The sequence below is a fragment of the Paroedura picta genome, chromosome 13, assembly GCF_049243985.1.
Source record: "Paroedura picta isolate Pp20150507F chromosome 13, Ppicta_v3.0, whole genome shotgun sequence".
Lineage (NCBI taxonomy): Eukaryota > Metazoa > Chordata > Lepidosauria > Squamata > Gekkonidae > Paroedura > Paroedura picta.
Genome location: NC_135381.1, coordinates 42,083,693 through 42,102,164, shown reverse-complemented (window position 1 = coordinate 42,102,164; position 18,472 = coordinate 42,083,693). Strand labels below are relative to the sequence as shown.

General features: G+C 44.1%; 1 protein-coding gene across 4 annotated transcripts in view; it reads right to left on the bottom strand.

Annotated features, from left to right (window-relative positions):
- The window catches only part of TMEM164 (transmembrane protein 164), a 79,386-nt gene that overhangs the window by 44,051 nt on the left and 16,863 nt on the right, over positions 1-18,472 (bottom strand). For all 4 annotated transcript variants that reach the window (XM_077309210.1, XM_077309211.1, XM_077309209.1 and 1 more), the window contains exon 5: positions 1,741-1,819. In XM_077309210.1, coding sequence (XP_077165325.1) covers positions 1,741-1,819 — 79 coding nt within the window. The remainder of the gene's footprint in view (positions 1-1,740; positions 1,820-18,472) is intronic.

Genomic DNA, 18,472 nt, shown 5'->3' with positions numbered 1-18,472 from the left:
ATGATTTTTAAGGCTCTGTGCTCAAATTAAAACCAATTCACGCTCCACAGACAAATGATTTATTTCAATGGGTACTTTAAAATGGTTTGGGCAACCTTTGGCTATAATAGCTATGTGGAGTTTCCATAAAGGGACAGTTTAAAGGTAAATAACATATTCTGGGATAACTGCCAGGTGAAAACAGTCATAAGAACACAAAAGCCCTGCTGGATCAGACTGATATTCTGTCTCACACAATTTTTATTTTGAAAAGCTCATGTTTTAAAAATGACTGTAGCATGTTTTCAACAGCAAAATAATTTATACTCTGTGTGTGTGTGTCAGGGGGGACACCCACAGGTAGCCTGGAACTCATCACACCGGAATCTTCCAATGGCAGTTTACTTAGGGAACTACCCAATCTACACAGCAATTTGAAGCATATAAGCCAACAGAACTGAGGTATCGTCAATGGTGGTTAAAAATAAGAAAGAAAAAACATCCAGTGCTTCATTAGAATCATTTTTTAAAATACTAAATTTATTGTACCATGTACCCTGGTGGGCAAATGCACCTTGCCCGGCAGCTACAGCTCCCCCTAGTGCCTGCTCCAACACGTGGGGCGGAACGCTCCCTTTCGGAGGGTTCCGAATTGGGGGAGATGAGGGGGTGTCATCTGAGCTGCTCTCCTCTTCTTGGGCTCCTGTCCCTCCGGCCTCCTCTAGTGTAGCTATGTAGCTTCTGCTCAGTTGGACCCCCTCAGCTCTCTCTGTTCTCACACAGGTCATCAGTCTCCCTCTTCCTTGCTGCTTCTGACCCCCAGTTGCTCCACCCCTCCACTTTTATCCTTCCCGGGCCTCCAGGCATTCTCCCGCCTGGCACACCTCCAAGGTCTCAAATAAACCCACCCTGCCTTCCCCAACAGTGCTTGGGGGGACATCATAGCCACAGGTATATGCAGGCTCGTCTTGGCAGCCAGTCGGGGTGGGCCTGTTCAAACTGTTATGATTTAGACCAGGGGTAGTCAAACTGCGGCTCTCCAGATGTCCATGGACTACAATTCCCACAAGCCCCTGCCAGCAAATGCTGGCAGGGGCTCGTGGGAATTACAGCTCACTTATATGTTATGTTAGAAGAAACAAATTCCATGTATTGTTTATGTTCCATGCGAACCGTCCTGAGCTTCAGGGGAGGGCGGTATACAAATATATAATGAATAAAATAAAATAAATAAAATTTTGGATATCCCCAAACTATCCTGAAGCAGCAAATGTTGGGATTCATTTCAGCTCAGGAGTATCTGAATGCATACCTCTCGATATAGTCCCTAAAGAAAGCTATAGAGAGATAGATGTGCAAGAATATAAATTTAAAAACTATGAAAAAAACATGTCATGCCTGTGTCGGTATGATACAGAAAAAACCCCTAAGGTACATTGATGCACCCAAGCATTATGTGAAATTCACACAGACCTTATGTTGCCATAAGTCATTTGAAACCAAAGGCCTTCAAGGCACATCTCAATATGAGTATTTGGACATAAGATCGTTACACAAAGGCAAATAAGGGTAACACTCAAATGTGTTCCAAAAAATGAAGGCAAGACAATGGTCCCATCCATGTGTAGGATGGATGCCAGTAGCAAAATAGTCCATGCCACAAGTGGTTGTTCTGGAAAACAGACTGCAATTAGCACTGAACGTCTCACAGATAAAACAGAATAGTGGGTCTTTGGGAGAATGGGGCGTAAACTTACTTACCTCTTTTATGTAGTAGGTAGATAGGAACAATGTACAGCATGACATGCTGGATGTAATAAACCTCCAATTCAAAAGGTAGCTGGCAGGGGGGGAAAGAGAAGCACTTTTGTAAACAGCTTATAAGAAATCTTTACAGAAAGAGCTGCTTAGAAATGAACACAAGAATCTAATTCAAGATTAGCAATGCAGCCAGCCAAAGTTAAACATTTTTAAATCCCGCTTATTTGAATGGCATTTAGAAGTAATTAACTTTTTTAGGATCATGACAAACACCATTAAACATTACCCTTTCTTCCTGCAGAAATAATCTACTTCATTTTGTACTTAGCAGAATTCCCTGCAGAATTCAGACCAGTTATCAGCCATAGTAACACTAGGAATCTCTCCGTTTGTAACCAGTCTCACACATCAAGCAGGCCCAAATCTGTACCCCGCTCCCTCCCAGTACAGGCGGAGAGCAGATTTATGCTCACCTAAGGAGACAAATGGATCCAAAAGGATTCTAAATTGCTCTGTGGGATCTGATGCTCCCCAGCGACTTATGGAAGATTGGCAATTCCAACCTTCTGAAACCATGAGTGACTTTGCTCCCTGATATCCTCTCCACTTCCAACCCAAGCCAGCTTCTTAGTACACACAAGAGCTTCACGAACAGAAACAGAAACTAAGACAGCTAGAGTGAGACAGAAACAGAAAACTCCTGACGAGGCTTCAAGAACATCTTATAAGATCCTAATGAGTGTTTATGAGACGGCAGTGAAGACGACAAACAGCGAGTACTTTGTGGCCTCTGTTGCCTCCACTAACTCTTACTGAGCACAATGATTTAAGACAATTTGTATTTTGACGTCCCTAGCCAGTGGATCATCAGGAATTCCACAACTGGCTGTTAGCTGTGAGGCGTCTGCAAGCTTTTTTGTGGAGAAAACCTTGTCACTCTGCAGGACTTTCCCACCAAGCTTGATGCAGTTAGTAGAATCCTTGGCCACCTCAAGGTTTTATTTTGGATTGCTTCAGTATGCTCTCCTCGAGGGGAGATGTCTCTGCGAGGGGGTGTGAGCATTTCCTGGGGTAAGGGGTAAAGACAGCCATCCCCCTGTGACAGGTAGGCCCCTCGACCCCCACCTCCCTGGACCAGGTCCCTTGACACTCACCTCCATCTCCAGCCTCGCCAGGTTTGTGGGTGGCGGATATGAGGGGGACTGGCCAATCAAAAGGCACACAGCTTGCTGTGCGTTTTCTGATTGTCCCAAGGCCGGAATTGGAGGATGGATAGGGCCCTGGACAGTCTCCGCCCAGGGGACTGTTTCCGAAATATTATACGGAGCAAAAATTGTTAAAGATATACTTGTCCATATTCCCTTTAAGTCTCTCATTTGTATCCCACAACACTGAGTATCTAAAGGCCTGAAGTGAGAAAGGCTTCTATCTCCTCTCTCTCTCTCTCTTTAAAGAGGTTCAGCCATACTGGACTTAATACTGACCAACAGGCAAGAGTTGGTGGATGAGGTGAAGGAGGTGGGGACCCTAGGGGGAAGTGATCATGTCCTCATAGAATTCCTTTTGAGATGGGGAGCCAAGGAAGCTTGTAGCCAGACGCGGATGTTGGATTTTCGTAGGGCAAACTTTAATAAACTCAGAGACATGATGAGTGTCATACCATGGATGAGAATGCTGGAAGGTAAGGGAGCTTGTGAAGGGTGAGCGCTACTCAAACAAGAGCTATTGCATGCTCAATCAATGACTATCCCAGAAAGACGAAAACACTGCAGGAGCTCTAAGAAGCCTATTTGGATGAACAGAGAACTTCAAGAGGAACTAAGAAAGAAAAGGGAAATGTTCAGGAAATGGAGGGAAGGACAGAACTCTAAAGAACCTACAGGTTACTTGGCACTGTAGATCAATCATCAGAAAGGCCAAAGCTGAGAGTGAGCTAAGATTGGCCAGGGAAGCCCATTGTAACAAGAAAAGATTTTTCAGTTATGTGAGGAGCAAACATAAAGTAAAGGAGGCAATAGGCCCACTGTTGGGTGCGGATGGACAAACTAACGGAGGATGCAGAGAAAGCAGAAAGGCTTAGTGCCTATTTTACATCTGTTTTTTCCCACAGGTCAAAGTGTTTAGGCACATCTAGAGATGGCCGTAGCCAAAGGACAGTGTCTGGGTGGCAGGTTAACATGGATAGAGAGGTTGTTGAGAGGCATTTAGCTGCACTGGATGAGTTCAAATCCCCTGGTCCAGATGAAATGCACCCGAGAGTACTCAAAGAACTTTCCAGAGAACTTGCACAGCCCTTGTCCATCATCTTCGGAACCTCTTTAAGGACTGGAGATGTCCCGGAGGACTGGAAGAGAGCAAATGTTATTCCGATCTTCAAAAAAGGGAGGAAGGATGACCCGGGAAACTACAGACCAGTGAGTCTGACCTCTGTTGTGGGGAAGATAATGGAGCAGATATTAAAGGGAGCAATCTGCAAACATCTGGAGGACAATTTGGTGATCCAAGGAAGTCAGCATGGATTTGACTCCAACAGGTCCTGCCAGACCAACCTGGTTTCCTTTTTTGACCAAGTAAAAGGTTTGTTGGATCGGGGAAATTCGGTTGATGTCATTTACTTGGATTTTAGTAAAGCTTTTGACAAGGTTCCCCATGATGTTCTGATGGATAAATTGAAGGACTGCAATCTGGATTTTCAGATAGTCAGGTGGATAGGGAATTGGTTAGAGAACCGCACTCAAAGAGTTGTTGTCAATGGTGTTTCATCAGACTGGAGAGAGGTGAGTAGCAGGGTACCTCAGGGCTCGGTGCTTGGCCCGGTACTTTTTAACATATTTATTAATGATCTAGATGAGGGGGTGGAGGGACTACTCATCAAGTTTGCAGATGACACCAAATTGGGAGGACTGGCAAATACTCTGGAAGATAGAGACAGAGTTCAACGAGATCTGAACACAATGGAAAAATGGGCAAATGAGAACAAGATGCAATTTAATAAAGATAAGTGTAAAGTTCTGCATCTGGGTCAGAAAAATGAAAAGCATGCCTACTGGATGGGGGATACGCTTCTAGGTAACACTGTGTGTGAACGAGACCTTGGGGTACTTGTGAATTGTAAACTAAACATGAGCAGGCAGTGTGATGCAGCGGTAAAAAAGGCAAATGCCATTTTGGGCTGTATCAACAGAGGCATCACATCAAAATCACAAGATGTCATAGTCCCATTGTATACGGCACTGGTCAGACCACACTTGGAGTACTGTGTGCAGTTCTGGAGGCCTCACTTCAAGAAGGATGTAGATAAAATTGAAAGGGTACAGAGGAGAGCGACGAGGATGATCTGGGGCCAAGGGACCAAGCTCTATGAAGATAGGTTGAGGGACTTGGGAATGTTCAGCCTGGAGAAAAGGATGTTGAGAGGGGACATGATAGCCCTCTTTAAGTATCTGACAGGTTGTCACTTGGATGAGGGCAGGATGCTGTTTCCGTTGGCTGTAGAGGAGAGGACACGCAGTAATGGGTTTAAACTACAACAATATAGGCTAGATATCAGGAAAAAATTTTTCGCAGTCAGAGTAGTTCAGCAGTGGAATAGGCTGCCTAAGGGGGTGGTGAACTCCCCCTCACTGGCAGTCTTCAAGCAAAGGTTGGATACACACTTTTCTTGGATGCTTTAGGATGCTTAGGGCTGATCCTGCGTTGAGCAGGGGGTTGGACTAGATGGCCTGTATGGCCCCTTCCAACTCTATGATTCTATGATTTAAATTTAAGCATGAACTGGGGACAGACTGCTAAAATATCTGTATAATAACTTCTGTGAACTTATCTGCAAGTCTGCTATTAAATACACAAATGGGCAGCAATTTTAGAAGAGAGTCTTCAAAACTAAGTTGTATATGTTTGGGCCAACTTTAAAAAGTGATTTTCCAAAAATTGCAAGCAACCACTTAACGAAGCACAAATGATTTTCTTCGTTTTTAAAGATGTAACGTATCCAAAGTTGTTGGTTACACAACGACTGCACAAAGAATACTTTTGTAAACTGTTCTATTACAACACTACTAGGAACAAAAACTCTTTCATTCCTTAAAAAAGGGTTGTTCTAGAGCCTTTCTAACAATGCAAATGTGTTTCCTTGTACAATATCATACCACTGACTCCTTCTCCAAACAATAAAAGTATAATGTCAAGAAACCAACGCCCACTCTGCAGCATGTCATTAAGGCAAAAAGAGAACAAGACAATTAAATGTTGCTACAGAAATTTAACTCTTTATTATAGAAATTTAATACAAAGTAAAGTGTTTACAATTATTCAATTATACTCACAGAAACCGGTTTTTCTACAACTGTATGAAGTATCCCACTAAGAATTCTTAAAGGACTAGCATGGCACTGCAGTTAGAGCAGCCAGCAAAGAGGACCAGGGAACTCAGGTCTGCTTGCCATGAATGAGTGATCTTGACCAGGCATTCTCTTTTGGCAATACCTACCTCGCAGGATTGTTGAAAGGATAAAATAGAGAGCAAAGCCATGTATGCTGCCTTAAGCTCCCTACAGCAGTGGTCCCCAACGTTTTTATCACCGGGGACCGGTCAACGCTTGACAATTTTACTGAGGCCCGGGGGAGGGGTAGTCTTTTGCCGAGGGATGTTGCCGCTGCCTGAGCCCCTGCTCCGCTTGCTTTCCCGCCAGCGCTTTCCGCTAACTTTCCGCCACCCACTGGGGGTGCTGTCAGCAGCAGCTGTGCAGTGCATGCTGAGGGGGAGCCCCAGCCATGGTGGCCGCTGGAGAGCACCAAAGGTGAGCCGGCGGCAGAGTGGCAGGGCAGCCCCCGAGGCAGCAGCCGGGGAGGATGACGAGGAGGGGCCACGGCCTGGTACCAACTGATCTACGGACCGGTACTGGGTGTAAACTGCATGGAGCTTTTATTCCAACCCCAGATCGATTCAGTCCCTGCCCTCTACACAGAATGCGATTTCCGTTTGGATTTGAAGCGATTTAAGATTTCCTTCTGCAGCAAGGATTGATCCAGAGTGACCCTACCTTTATTGTGTGGGGGGGAGAGGAAGACCCAAGTTCAAAGCAATCTGAATTCAACAGGATTGCCAATGGAATAAACAAAGTAAGTGCAGACTCTGCCCTGGTCTCCGGACCGGGAGTTGGGGACCACTGCCCTAGAGGAAAGGCAGAATAAAAACGAAAACCATGGTATCAGGATCCCCAAGGAAATAAAATCTGATATATTGATTCCCTTTCCTAGAAAATATAGAGATGCAAAGGTCCAAAACTTATACAAATCCTACTGCCCCCATAAAGCATTTATTCTAGGCTCATAGGTATTCAAGTTTACAATTTTTCCTACAACTGCTTATTTCTGATCTTCTTCCCCTTTTCAAAAGGAAAGCTCAATCACTGTCAGTAATATGAGAAAAATACATATTGGAAGACAGCAAAATGGATGGAGATCAAGGTGTTCCTTATGGTAGCCTTATCTTCATTGTTGCCATAAAGGTTATTTACACCGAGTTCTCCCCCTTCAAGGATCACTGCCTTGCCGTGGCAAGGGGGCTTGCGTAGCTCAGTGAAGCTATGAGCTATGCCATGCAGGGCCACCCAAGACGGACAGGTCATAGCTGAGAGCTCTGTTATATGGCTCTGTGGAAGTCCTGAAAGGTATCTGAGTAAGTAGTGGGATGGATGAGGGTCAATAAACTGAAGCTCAATCCAGGCAAAACTGAGATGCTATTGGTCCAGAAGCTTGGAGAAGAATCCCATTGGAGACTGTAGAGCAGTGGTTCTCAATGCCGTGACCTCCTTTGGGTCACTGAGGCCACCACACCTTCGCCGCCATACCACTGCCACTGCAGCAGCGGCCTCAACAATCCCTGGGAAAAGAGTTGATCAACCCCCAAAGGAGTCCTGACCCCCAGGTTGAGAACTGCTACTGTAGAGTCAGCAGAATGGCTTGCAATCTTCTTGAAAAAGTAGGTTCATAGCTCAGGGATAGTACTGAATCCTGACCTATGATTGGAGTTTGGGTCTCCTCCACAGAACATAGCACCATTCATCACCTTTGGCTTGAAGGCAAGCTACGATCATTCCTCAAAAAACGTATTCACATTAGATTATTACTCTAATGTGGTCCATGTGGGGTTGCTTTCAAAATCAGTTAGAAACTTCAAGCAGTTCAAAGTGCAGTGGCCAGACTACTGTCAAAGGTTACAGGGATCACACTTCTTGTTGTTAGGTGCGAAGTTGTGTCCGACCCATCGCGACCCCATGGACAATGATCCTCCAAGCCTTCCTGTTCTCTACCATTCCCCGGAGTCCATTTAAGTTTCCACCTACTGCTTCAGTGACTCCATCCAGCCACCTCATTCTCTGTCGTCACACTACTGTACTGAAAAATCTACGCACTGGTTAACCAGGCGTTTCTGGGCACAATTCAGTGCTAAGGGACTAAACAGCTTAGGGCCAGGTTACCTAAAGGACAGTCTTCTCCCATACTACTCAGACCAACTGAAGATCAGCCTTTCAAGCCCTGCTTTTCGTTCCCACACCATCAGAAGTGGCAGGTGCTGACTTTATAAAGGACACCTGAGGATCCACCCAGGTGACTACCCTAACCAACATCTATAAGGTTCCAGTGTTTTCTATGCAATGAAGCAAGTCTGGTCTAGAATGTAACAAGAACAAAGGTTCATTGCTAACTGATGTTAGCAACAGCAAGCTTACTAATAAACCCACAGAGAAATTCTGCAGAGCTAGGGCGGCACCAGGGATAGTCATGAGTCAGCTATTCAGATTTGATATGCAGAAGTTTCTAGACACCATTAGCTTTCTTGGTGGTAGAAGGAACTGAATATTTTTAAACAAAGGACTATTCTATGCAATTTGCCATGAGTATTTAGAGCACACTGTTTTTTTCTTTCCTCCTTCCTTTTAAATAACTGAATTCATCTTCATCTGTAAATGTACAACTAGCTCCAATCATCTAAGAAGGAATCCTTCCTGTGTGGAAATCAACAGAGACCCATTTCCTTAGCAAAGTCATATCATTGTGCAACTATTATTGTTCTTATAAGAAAGATGTTGCAAACATTTTATTGTACATACTAGGGGCAAAGCCCGTTGTCTCCAAGAATACAACGGGCGCTAGAGCTACTTTGGACAGGGTTGTGGTAGAGAAGAAACATTTAAGGCTTTCCACACAGGTTGTTGTTGAATTGAAAGACTTGAGGCCTACTGTACAGGGTTGCTGTGCAGATGAAACAGGAGACAAAAGAGCCAGCTTCCTCTGCAGAATAACGCTGTGCAGTGGCCTCAAATCTGCAGAGAGTTGCAAAGAAGAAAGACACATGGCTTGGCGGTGTCTAACCCCCGGCCAGAGCAGTATTTTAAGTGAGAAGGGGCTTTTATGTGGCCTCCCTGTCAGCCAACTGTTTGGCAGAAGGGGAAAGCCCCCCCCTCAAAAGGAAGGCCCTCAGTCTCCCCTGCGTTGCTCTTGGAAAGGCCTCCCTCCCCTCAGTCAGGGCCTGTCAGAGGCTCCTTCGCACCAGGCCTGAAGGGAGGGGGGAGGGGGGAGCCCTCTGCAGCCCCCTGCCAGCTCTGTCAGGGTTCTGAGGCAATTTACAGTTGGACATAGCAGTTAGGACAGCCTTCGGGTGAAAAGGGCTGGCGCAGCCTCTGTTCTCATCCCCCTTGGCAGCCCTGCTGACCTCCTCTCCTTGCGGTGGTCAGGAGCAGACTGGCAGCCATTTCTCCAGATTGCTGGATGGAATTTTGGTCTGTCCTGGTGAGGGGCCAACTGGAAGGCACTTTGCGCGCCTCCCCATTGGCTGCTTGGCCCTGGATGGACACTCGGAGGGCCCAATCAGGAGCCGCTTCGCGGCTCTTGATTGGGCCCTCTGAGTTTTTATCCTGGACAGGGCCTGCCCTAACTCCTCCCCAGGTGGCCTTACTCTTTTATTGAATAGGACCCTGTCCTATTTAAAGATATGAAGCTTGGGACACCATAATCTATTTTTTTAAAGGCATCAGACTTGACCTCCATAAGAAACTGTTTAAGTTATACCAAAAGACTGCCAGAAACTTAGGATAGTGATTAACAGGGAGATCAATTCATTGTTCTAGCAGTTCTCCAGCTTACCACATGCCCCCTAGACTTTTGTCCTTCATGGCTGGTGAAAGCTGGTGGCAAGGAGATGTGGGTCCCATTATTCAATCAATCAATCAGTATTTATTTACGGTCATTCAGACCAAAATTAAAATACAAGCAATTAAAAACTAAGACAATTTAAAAAGAGAAAAAACATCCCTATGCACCCCCTGGATCACCATCAGTATGCCAATGACACCCTGCTAATTCTTGTTGATGGGCTGCCATCCGTCAACACCCCCAGATTCTCTGCCCAAGTGTCTGGAGGCCATGTTGGACTGGTTCAAGTAAAGTCAGCCAAAGTTAAATCCAGCTAAGATGTCCTTTAACTGGGTCCAGGCACCCAGGGTAATGCAGTGTAATTCCTAGTCCCTGGTTAACACCTTCAGACTGTGTCAAGAGCCTAAGTGTGATCCTTTATGCCTTTTAATCTATGGAGGCCAGGTCACAAACACCACCTGCCTGACATTCTACCAACTCTGCCAGTCATGACAGCTTGCACCTTCCTATCAACACCCAATTTACCCACTGTGATCCATGCAATCATCACCTCCAGACTAGACTTCTGTAACTTGCTCTATGTAGGGCTGTCCTTGAAACTGCTTCAGAAACTCCAACTGATCCAGAATACAAACGCTCAAGTCCTCACAAGGACCTAATGGAGAGCAAATATTACACCTGTGCTCCATCTGCTGCACTGGCTCCAGTCTGAGTCAGATCTAGTTCGAGATTTTGTTAACTCTAAGTCTGAGACCCCTGTATCTACAAGACCACCCCTTCTCCTAAAGAGTGTTAAGATCAAGCAACCAAAAACTGGCCCCAATCATGGCCAAGGCTTTTTAAGTCTTAGTTAGCCCCAGTCTGGTGGAACACTCTACCTAACAAGATCAGGGCCTTCTGGAATTTTAAACAAGATGCAGCTGTTCAGACTGGCCTATGGCTGTGACCAAGAAGATCATCATAAGATACTGGCCTCCCTGCCTGAACCCCCCCCCCCCCAGTAAAACCCATCCAAACTCTGACCAACCCTCAGAAGGGTTTACATAATTAAGAGGAGGTAGTTTTTTATGTTGCAATGTTTTAAAGTTCAATTGTATTATAAGCTTGTTGTCACCTACTCTGAGCCAACCAGGGAAAGGCAAGATACAAATTAAAAAATGTGTTATTGTTGTAATAGTAGTAGTTGTTGCCCTTGGACTGCAAGGAGAACAAACCGGTCAGCCCTGACTGCTCCTTAGGCCAGATCCTGAAGATGAAACTCAAACACTTTGGCCACCTCATGAGAAGGAAGGACTCCCTGGAGAAGAGCCTAATGCTGGGAGCGATTGAGAGCAAAAGAAGAAAGGGGCGACCGAGAATGAGGTGGCTGGATGGAGTCACTGAAGCAGTCGGTGCGAGCTTAAATGGACTTCGAGGAATGGTAGAGGACAGGAAGGCCTGGAGGATCATTGTCCATGGGGTCGCGATGGGACAGACATGACTTTGCACCTAATAACAACAACAAAGTAGTTGTTGTTATTAATTTATTATCATTATTGTTGTAAGCCAAGGTGCTAGTTTTTACCTTTAAATCCCTATATGGCTTGGGACCAGGGTATCCAAAATACCTTCCTGCCCGGGAACTAAGATTACAGCACTTTCAGGGCTGTGATAAGCCCAAGGTCACCCAGTTAGCTGTATGTGGAGGAACAGGGAATCAAACCTGGCTCACCAGACTAGAAGCTGCTGCTCTTATCCACTACACCAAGCTACAGCAGGAGGGCCTTTCCGGTGGCACCTTCACAATTATGGAACAACTTCCCCAGAGATCCTGTGATTATGGAATGCCTTCTTTAACTATCCATCTGGCTCCAAGCTTTTTGGGCTTTCATTTGTTTAGCCAAGCAGTTTGAGCATAATTTTTTTGCTAATTTGTAGTTATTATCCATATAGTTAATAGCCAAGGCAGAACAGCTAATTCAATGTAATGGAGTCAGACACTACTATTAGGTTTCAAACTGGGAGAGCCCTTAGGCTGGCAGAAAAATAGCTGCAAAGAAAGGCAGAGCTCGGGACAAGAGTTTCAGCTACCACCAGCGTGGAGGGTGGGGTTAGGAAGGGTGAGTAGCAGACATTATTGAACACCAAAAGGCTATCCTCACCCTGCTCACTTATACAAAAATATGGACTACTGCAAATGGCAATAAACATGAAAACAGCTGGACAGAGTCCAAGATTCTGGCTGACAGGAACTACTTAGTTTAAAAATTAATTACTTTAAAATAACAGATAATAAAAGCATATACATTAGTTTCTAATTTCATAAGAATCCAAGGAGGCAGTGTTTTATAGTGACTTTGAGCTAAATAGGAAGAACTAATTTTGGAACAGAACTGGGATCCTCAAGGCAAGAAGGGGACCACTTTCAAATTAAATAAGAAAAATAAGTTCTAACATTTTAAGTTCATATTTTTTAAAATTCTGCCACTACTAATTCATTCAGTAGTCTCAGCCTTATCTGGAAACAAACAAAAATCAATGATCCTAGCGTGATTTCAGCTATCAAACCACCTAAGAAGGCAATAAGAAATCAAATTAGTTCTTGTTGCCAATTTAAATAGTTTTAGACTTTGGTAGAACAGTAGCTTCTAGCAGCAACCTAGCTATTGAGTCCTAAGAAAACTGTCAGATGCTGCAAGCCCATGTATGGCTATGTTTTACTTTCAGCTCTACAGCAGGGGACCCCAACCTAAGGCCCTTGGGCCACATGCGGTCCCCAACCTCTTTCTGTGTGGCCCTCCCGGTGGTCTGCTACTATCCCCCTCAAGGCATTTTCCCTCAGACCCGTACTGTTCTTCCTGCCTCAAGAGATACCATCTACTGCTGTTCATCCTGTCCCTTTCTTGCAGAAAAAACAATAGCAACACGGTTTATTTTGGTCTCCATGGTTCCTTCTGTCAGCCCTCTCTTGTTCTTACTGTCCATAATAGCGTTTTAGCCATTCTAGGTGCTTTGCTGACCAGCAAAGCTCAGGCACCCAGACCACTCAGCTTTCTAACTCCCCCTCTCCATGAATTACCATGTGGTGAAGCTATGTATGTATACAAGGAAGGAAAAGTCACTGTGTGAATAGATTCAGGAGATATCAGGTCTGCTTTTGCAACAAAAGGTCTGCCTTTTTGGTCCTGGCCCCAACCTGGTGGAATGAGCTCCCGGAGGAGCTAAGGGCCCTGTCGGAATTACCATCTTTCCGCAGGGCCTGTAAGACAGAGCTCTTCCGCCAGGCATATGGTTGAGGCCAGGGCAGAGCCTGGGTTCCATCCAAGATCCCTAATCCATCAGCCAGTCTTTCTCTCCTCTCTCTCTCTTACAGGATTAACGCCCGACCTCTCTCTGAACAAGCAGGGAAAGTGGGAAAAGTTATAGAATAGAATGCCATCTTTTATTGTAATAATGGGGTATTTATGGGATTTTATGTGATTTTACTTTGATTTTATATTTTATTGTGAACCGCCGTGAGACCTTTTGGTGAACGGCAGTATATAAATCCAATTATAAATAAATAAATAAACAATAACAACAAAAGGTGGAAAAAGGACAGTAAAAGGCCTGGCACTTTTGCGGAGAGAAAAAGGATACAAAGTGTTTTGCATACTGAACATTTCTAGGGGTTCTACCCATAAAAGTAAGTGGCTTCCAAAGTTACTGGTAAGTTTGCTGCTGCAAGCAAAAGCATCCTTCCTTCCACAATAAGAGCTGGTTGCTCTGACTTCCGGCCCTGCTTGCTTCTACCTCTCCTCCCTTACTTACTTCAGCTAGGAGTTTTCTTATACATCTGTGATGTGATTGCAGGAGCTGGTGAGTGGTCCCTTGAGTACTCACTTAGCAGGGAAGCTTACGGCATTCCCCTTCACATATCTTCCTCCAGCCAAGTTCCCCTCTCTCTGGCTGCCATTTTACTTCTCATGATTGAGGCTTGGCTGGCAAGCAGTGTGTACCCTGCATATAATTTTAAGCCAACTTAATGGCATATCCTCTGTTCCAGGTGGAAGGCTGCCCTCATTCACTCTTGTTTGTTAGAGTTCCAATTCTGGTTACCGGATATTCTGGTCTACCGGAGAGCCAGTTTGGTGTAGTGGTTAGGAGTGCAGACTTCTAATCTGGCATGCCAAGTTCGATTCTGCGCTCCCCCACATGCAACCAGCTGGGTGACCTTGGGCTCGCCACAGCACTGATAAAGCTGTTCTGACCGAGCAGTGATATCAGGGCTCTCTCAGCCTCACCTACCTCACAGGGTGTCTGTTGTGGGGAGAGGAATGGGAAGGCGACTGTAAGCCGCTTTGAGCCTCCTTTGGGTAGGGAAAAGAGGCATATAAGAACCAACTCTTCTTCTTCTTCTTCATATTTATCAACCTGAAGAAATTTGCTGTAGGCACGTTCACTGTCTTTGGCACCGCATACATCTGTGAACAAACCTTTTCCAAGATGAGAATTGTGAAATCGAAGTATAGAAGAAATGAAATAAGGTTGCCAACAGCTAAAAGAAATTTTTTGGGGGGTGGGTGGGGACTTCAATTGAAACTTTAGAAGCTAGGGCATGTGTATATGTCTACATGGTTTATTTGAAACAGGGTGTTTTTTTATTTGGTGTGAGGCAAAGGTCAATGTCAGGGAAACAGAGACATGGATTTGCAGCCAAGCAATAATACTGGTGAATCAAAAGTAAGCTGTTGACACAGCAAAGCTTACTCTCAGTCAGGCCTAACAATCCAAGTTGGAATATCACCCTGAAGACTGAGAAAATTCTGAAAGACCATTGGATACTTACCATGAGGGCTTCTTCTTGTCTTCTTGAAGGGTGATTTCCACTACCCACTCAGGGAGGCATGAACAACATTTTTTCTTTCTTTCACCCACCCTTTGGTACTGGTAGCAGTTAACGTACTCTATATCTTATAATTGGGTATAGAGGCCTGTAAAACAGAGGGCCTGTAAAAAAGAGCTCTTCTACTAGGTCTTTGGTTGATGCTGGGTATCAGGGACAACTGGGGCACCTCCTCCAGCCAGCGCTATTCCAGTCTGCGATCCTGTACCTGTGGTGGTTTGAATGTAAATTGGGGAAGGATTGGGGATTATGCTGCCAGTTTATGGGTTTTATGGGTTTAATGGTATTGAGGACTGTGATTCATTTTAATGGGGTTTTAATTCTGTCTTCGTGTAACCTGCCATGAGTCTTCGGAGAGTGGCAGGATAAAAATCCAATAAATAAATAAATAAACATTAATGTGTAATTAGCCTAAGACTAATAAAAGCTGGCAAGTGTACAACAGTTAAGAGAAAGATAGATCCTGCACTTAACTGTTTTGATTGTCTAATTGTTGATGACATGGGAGGGACAAGATGTCATCCTTTCCTCAGAGAAGGACACTTAATGGTAAGTATCCAATGATCTGTTCTCCTTCTGAGCCACAAGGCATCTTTGTGGGATCTCCCATAGCAGCGTCCTCATTTTCTGGGTTTAATATATCCTGAAGCACATCTGCCAAAGGTAGACTCGGCCAAATTGCAGATGTTTATCTTATAGTGCCATATAATGCAGAGGTGGATGACCATGTCACTGCCTTGCACACTTCCTTCAGTGTGGCTCGTTTAGCAAAGACTTTGTTGGTTGCTGCAGTCCTCACTGAATGAGCCATAATTCCATGTGAAACTTACAGTTTGTGACCTTTGTATACTTCTATAATACAGACCTTGAGAGATTTACTGATGGCTTAGACTTGGGAATGTTCAGCCTCAAGAAGAGGAGAAGGGACATGATTGATACCTTTAAGTATTTGAAAGGTTGTTAGTTAGGGTAGTTCCTGTTGGCAGCAGAAGATAGGACCCACAGTAAAGGCTTTAAACTACATGTAGAGCGGTACCAGCTAGTTATGAGGGGGGGGGGGGATTTCACAGAGTAATTCAGCAGTAGAATTGACTGCCTAAGAAGGTGGTGAGCTCTCCCTCACTGGCATTATTTAAGTGGCAGCTGGACAGATACTTATTATGGATGCTTTAGGCTGATACTGAATTGAGCAAGGAGTTGGACTAAAGGGCCTATATGGCCCCTTCCAACTCTATGATTTTGTTTCCCATGTTTGATGGAATGACAGAAATAAACAGTGCACCTATGTGTTCAGTTTTACATATGAATGTCTTCAGGGCCCTCCTGGCATCCAAGGTGTACCATGTCCTTTTGTTCAGATGACTGAGATTGAGACAGAAAGATGGAAGAAAAATTTCCAATACACAATTGACCTTTGGCTGGAAGGTTGAGTCAGTTCTCAAAAGAAGATACAGAATTTAGGCTGAGTGGAAAGCACTCCTAGTTCTGACATCCTTCTCATGGAAATGATGGCCACCAAGAATAGCGTTATTTTCAGCCACTTCAATATAATCTCTCAAATTGCCTTGAAGAATCGTTTGGTGGAGGTGAAGAGCACAGTATATAATTAAAAGGTTGGAAATTTGTGAAGAATCTGTTATTGATGAAATGTTGGATGCGTCTTGATAGACAGACTCCTTTGTCTTGAGGAAATACCACAGCCAACCCTGCAATTTTCCTTTCTAAGTGTTATGGTTCTCAAACCTCTGATGATGCCTTCTAGAAGAAACTATATAAGCAATTTTGAGTTGGGTGTTCAGTGCATTGATTCTTTCTCCTCCACCTTCAATTGAATACCTTCCGAGTGATGTTATAGTCTGATGGTTGACTGTCTCCTAGAGGCTAGATGAGTATCCATTACCTTTGTACTATAACCTAATTAGAGGAAGCTATTCCACTCAATCTCCAAGTAGTCAAATTTCAGCTCTCCGGTTGTGGATGCCAAACTGGTCCCTGTTGTAGTAGGTGGGCTGATATTGGAAGTCTTGGGTCAGCATTTCCACTAATATTGGACGTCTCTGTCGACATCTGAAGTATTGCCAAAAACCATGTGCAACAAGACTCAAATGACTTCCACCTATTGTCCTTCGATCTTTTGAATCAATTTTAGTAATACTGGGTTTGGTGGACAGTGATTTAGTAGACCACTTGGCCAGCTTGATGTGAAGATGTCTGTTCGTTCAACACAATGGTAGAACCTGGTGAAGAATCAATCCAGTCAATGGTTTATTGAGGATATATGAAGAAATCCACCAGTTGAGGACCGAGGTACACTGAAATTACACTGACAAATCCTTTTCGTGAAACCATTCTCACTCTTGAATTGTTCTCCTGCTGAGTCAGTCTGTTTGGATATTTGCCATTCCCTTGATGACTTCTGCCCACATTAGGATCCTGGTTGATTCCCTGTGAAATGCTGTGGATCTGGAACCCTGCTGTTTGTTGAGGTAAGTTTCTGCTGCAATATTACCCATTATAAAAATATAGGATTTAGCTATTTTGTTTCCATAATGAAGAGCTAAATGGATAGCTCTCTAAAGCGGGTTGATTGGTAATGTTGTTTCTTCCTTGATCTACCAGCCCAGCACTGGTTCCTCATCCAGTGTTGTTCCTCATCTAGACAAACTGGCACTTGTAAATATTTGTATCTTGCTCTAAAGAAAGTTGGACATTCTTGTCTACCAGGCAAGACTGATTCTTACCCTTAATGGAATGCGATTGATTCATTTTCTTTCCTTAAGGTCTGAGCTTGAAATGATCTCAAAAACTTGTAGATCCCTGGAATGAAATCTGCCCCACTGAATTGTGTCTATCTTTGAAATTAAGAGACCCATAAACACTGTATCATTAACAATGAGGATCTGCTCTGTATTATTGATGCAGCCATGTCCTTTATCTTTTTCATCATCTTGTCTTGACGAGAAGAAGACAGCTAAATGTGTTTCAAGGGAGTTCTTCAGATTCACCAGGAATCTGAGTACTTGTAAGCAGCCAATGATTTTTTACATGTTCTCCTTTGACTAGTGTCTCAAGCTGGACCTTATTAGCAGGTCATCTTGTAAAGGGTGAATGCGAACTCCTACTTTTCTCAGGTTTATTATTGAGTTGATAAGCATTTTTCAGATAACGCTCATGGCTGTAGATAGGATGAAGGGCAAAGCCCTGAACTGAAGATGGTTCTCTCCTACAAAGAATGTAGAAACTTTTGGTGGCCTTGAAAAATAGGTAAATGGAGATAAGCCCCCGTGAAGTCTACCAATAAAAGGTACTCTCTCAACAGTAAAGACTCAGTGATTGACTCAATTTCACAACGTAGTTGAGTTATTTCAGACTGAGAATTGTTCTCCAGTCTCCATTCTTTTTTGGATCTGTAAGGAAAGCAGAGTGAACTCCATGTCCCCTTTCTGCATAAGAAACAGGTTCTATGGCTTGAATGTTGAAAAGATATTCTATTGCTTTATTGGTTCTGAGTTGTTTTTGTGTATTTCTGTGTACAGATGTTATATATTGCTCTGGTGTGTATCTATGGAATTTTATGGTGTATCCATTGGAGACTAATTCCACTGGCCAACTGTCATATGAGAATTGATCCAGATGTCCCTGAAGTGAAACAAACATCCTCCTAAAGGATTGGGTAGTGGGTGACACCTTGAGATTTTTTCCCTCTCAATT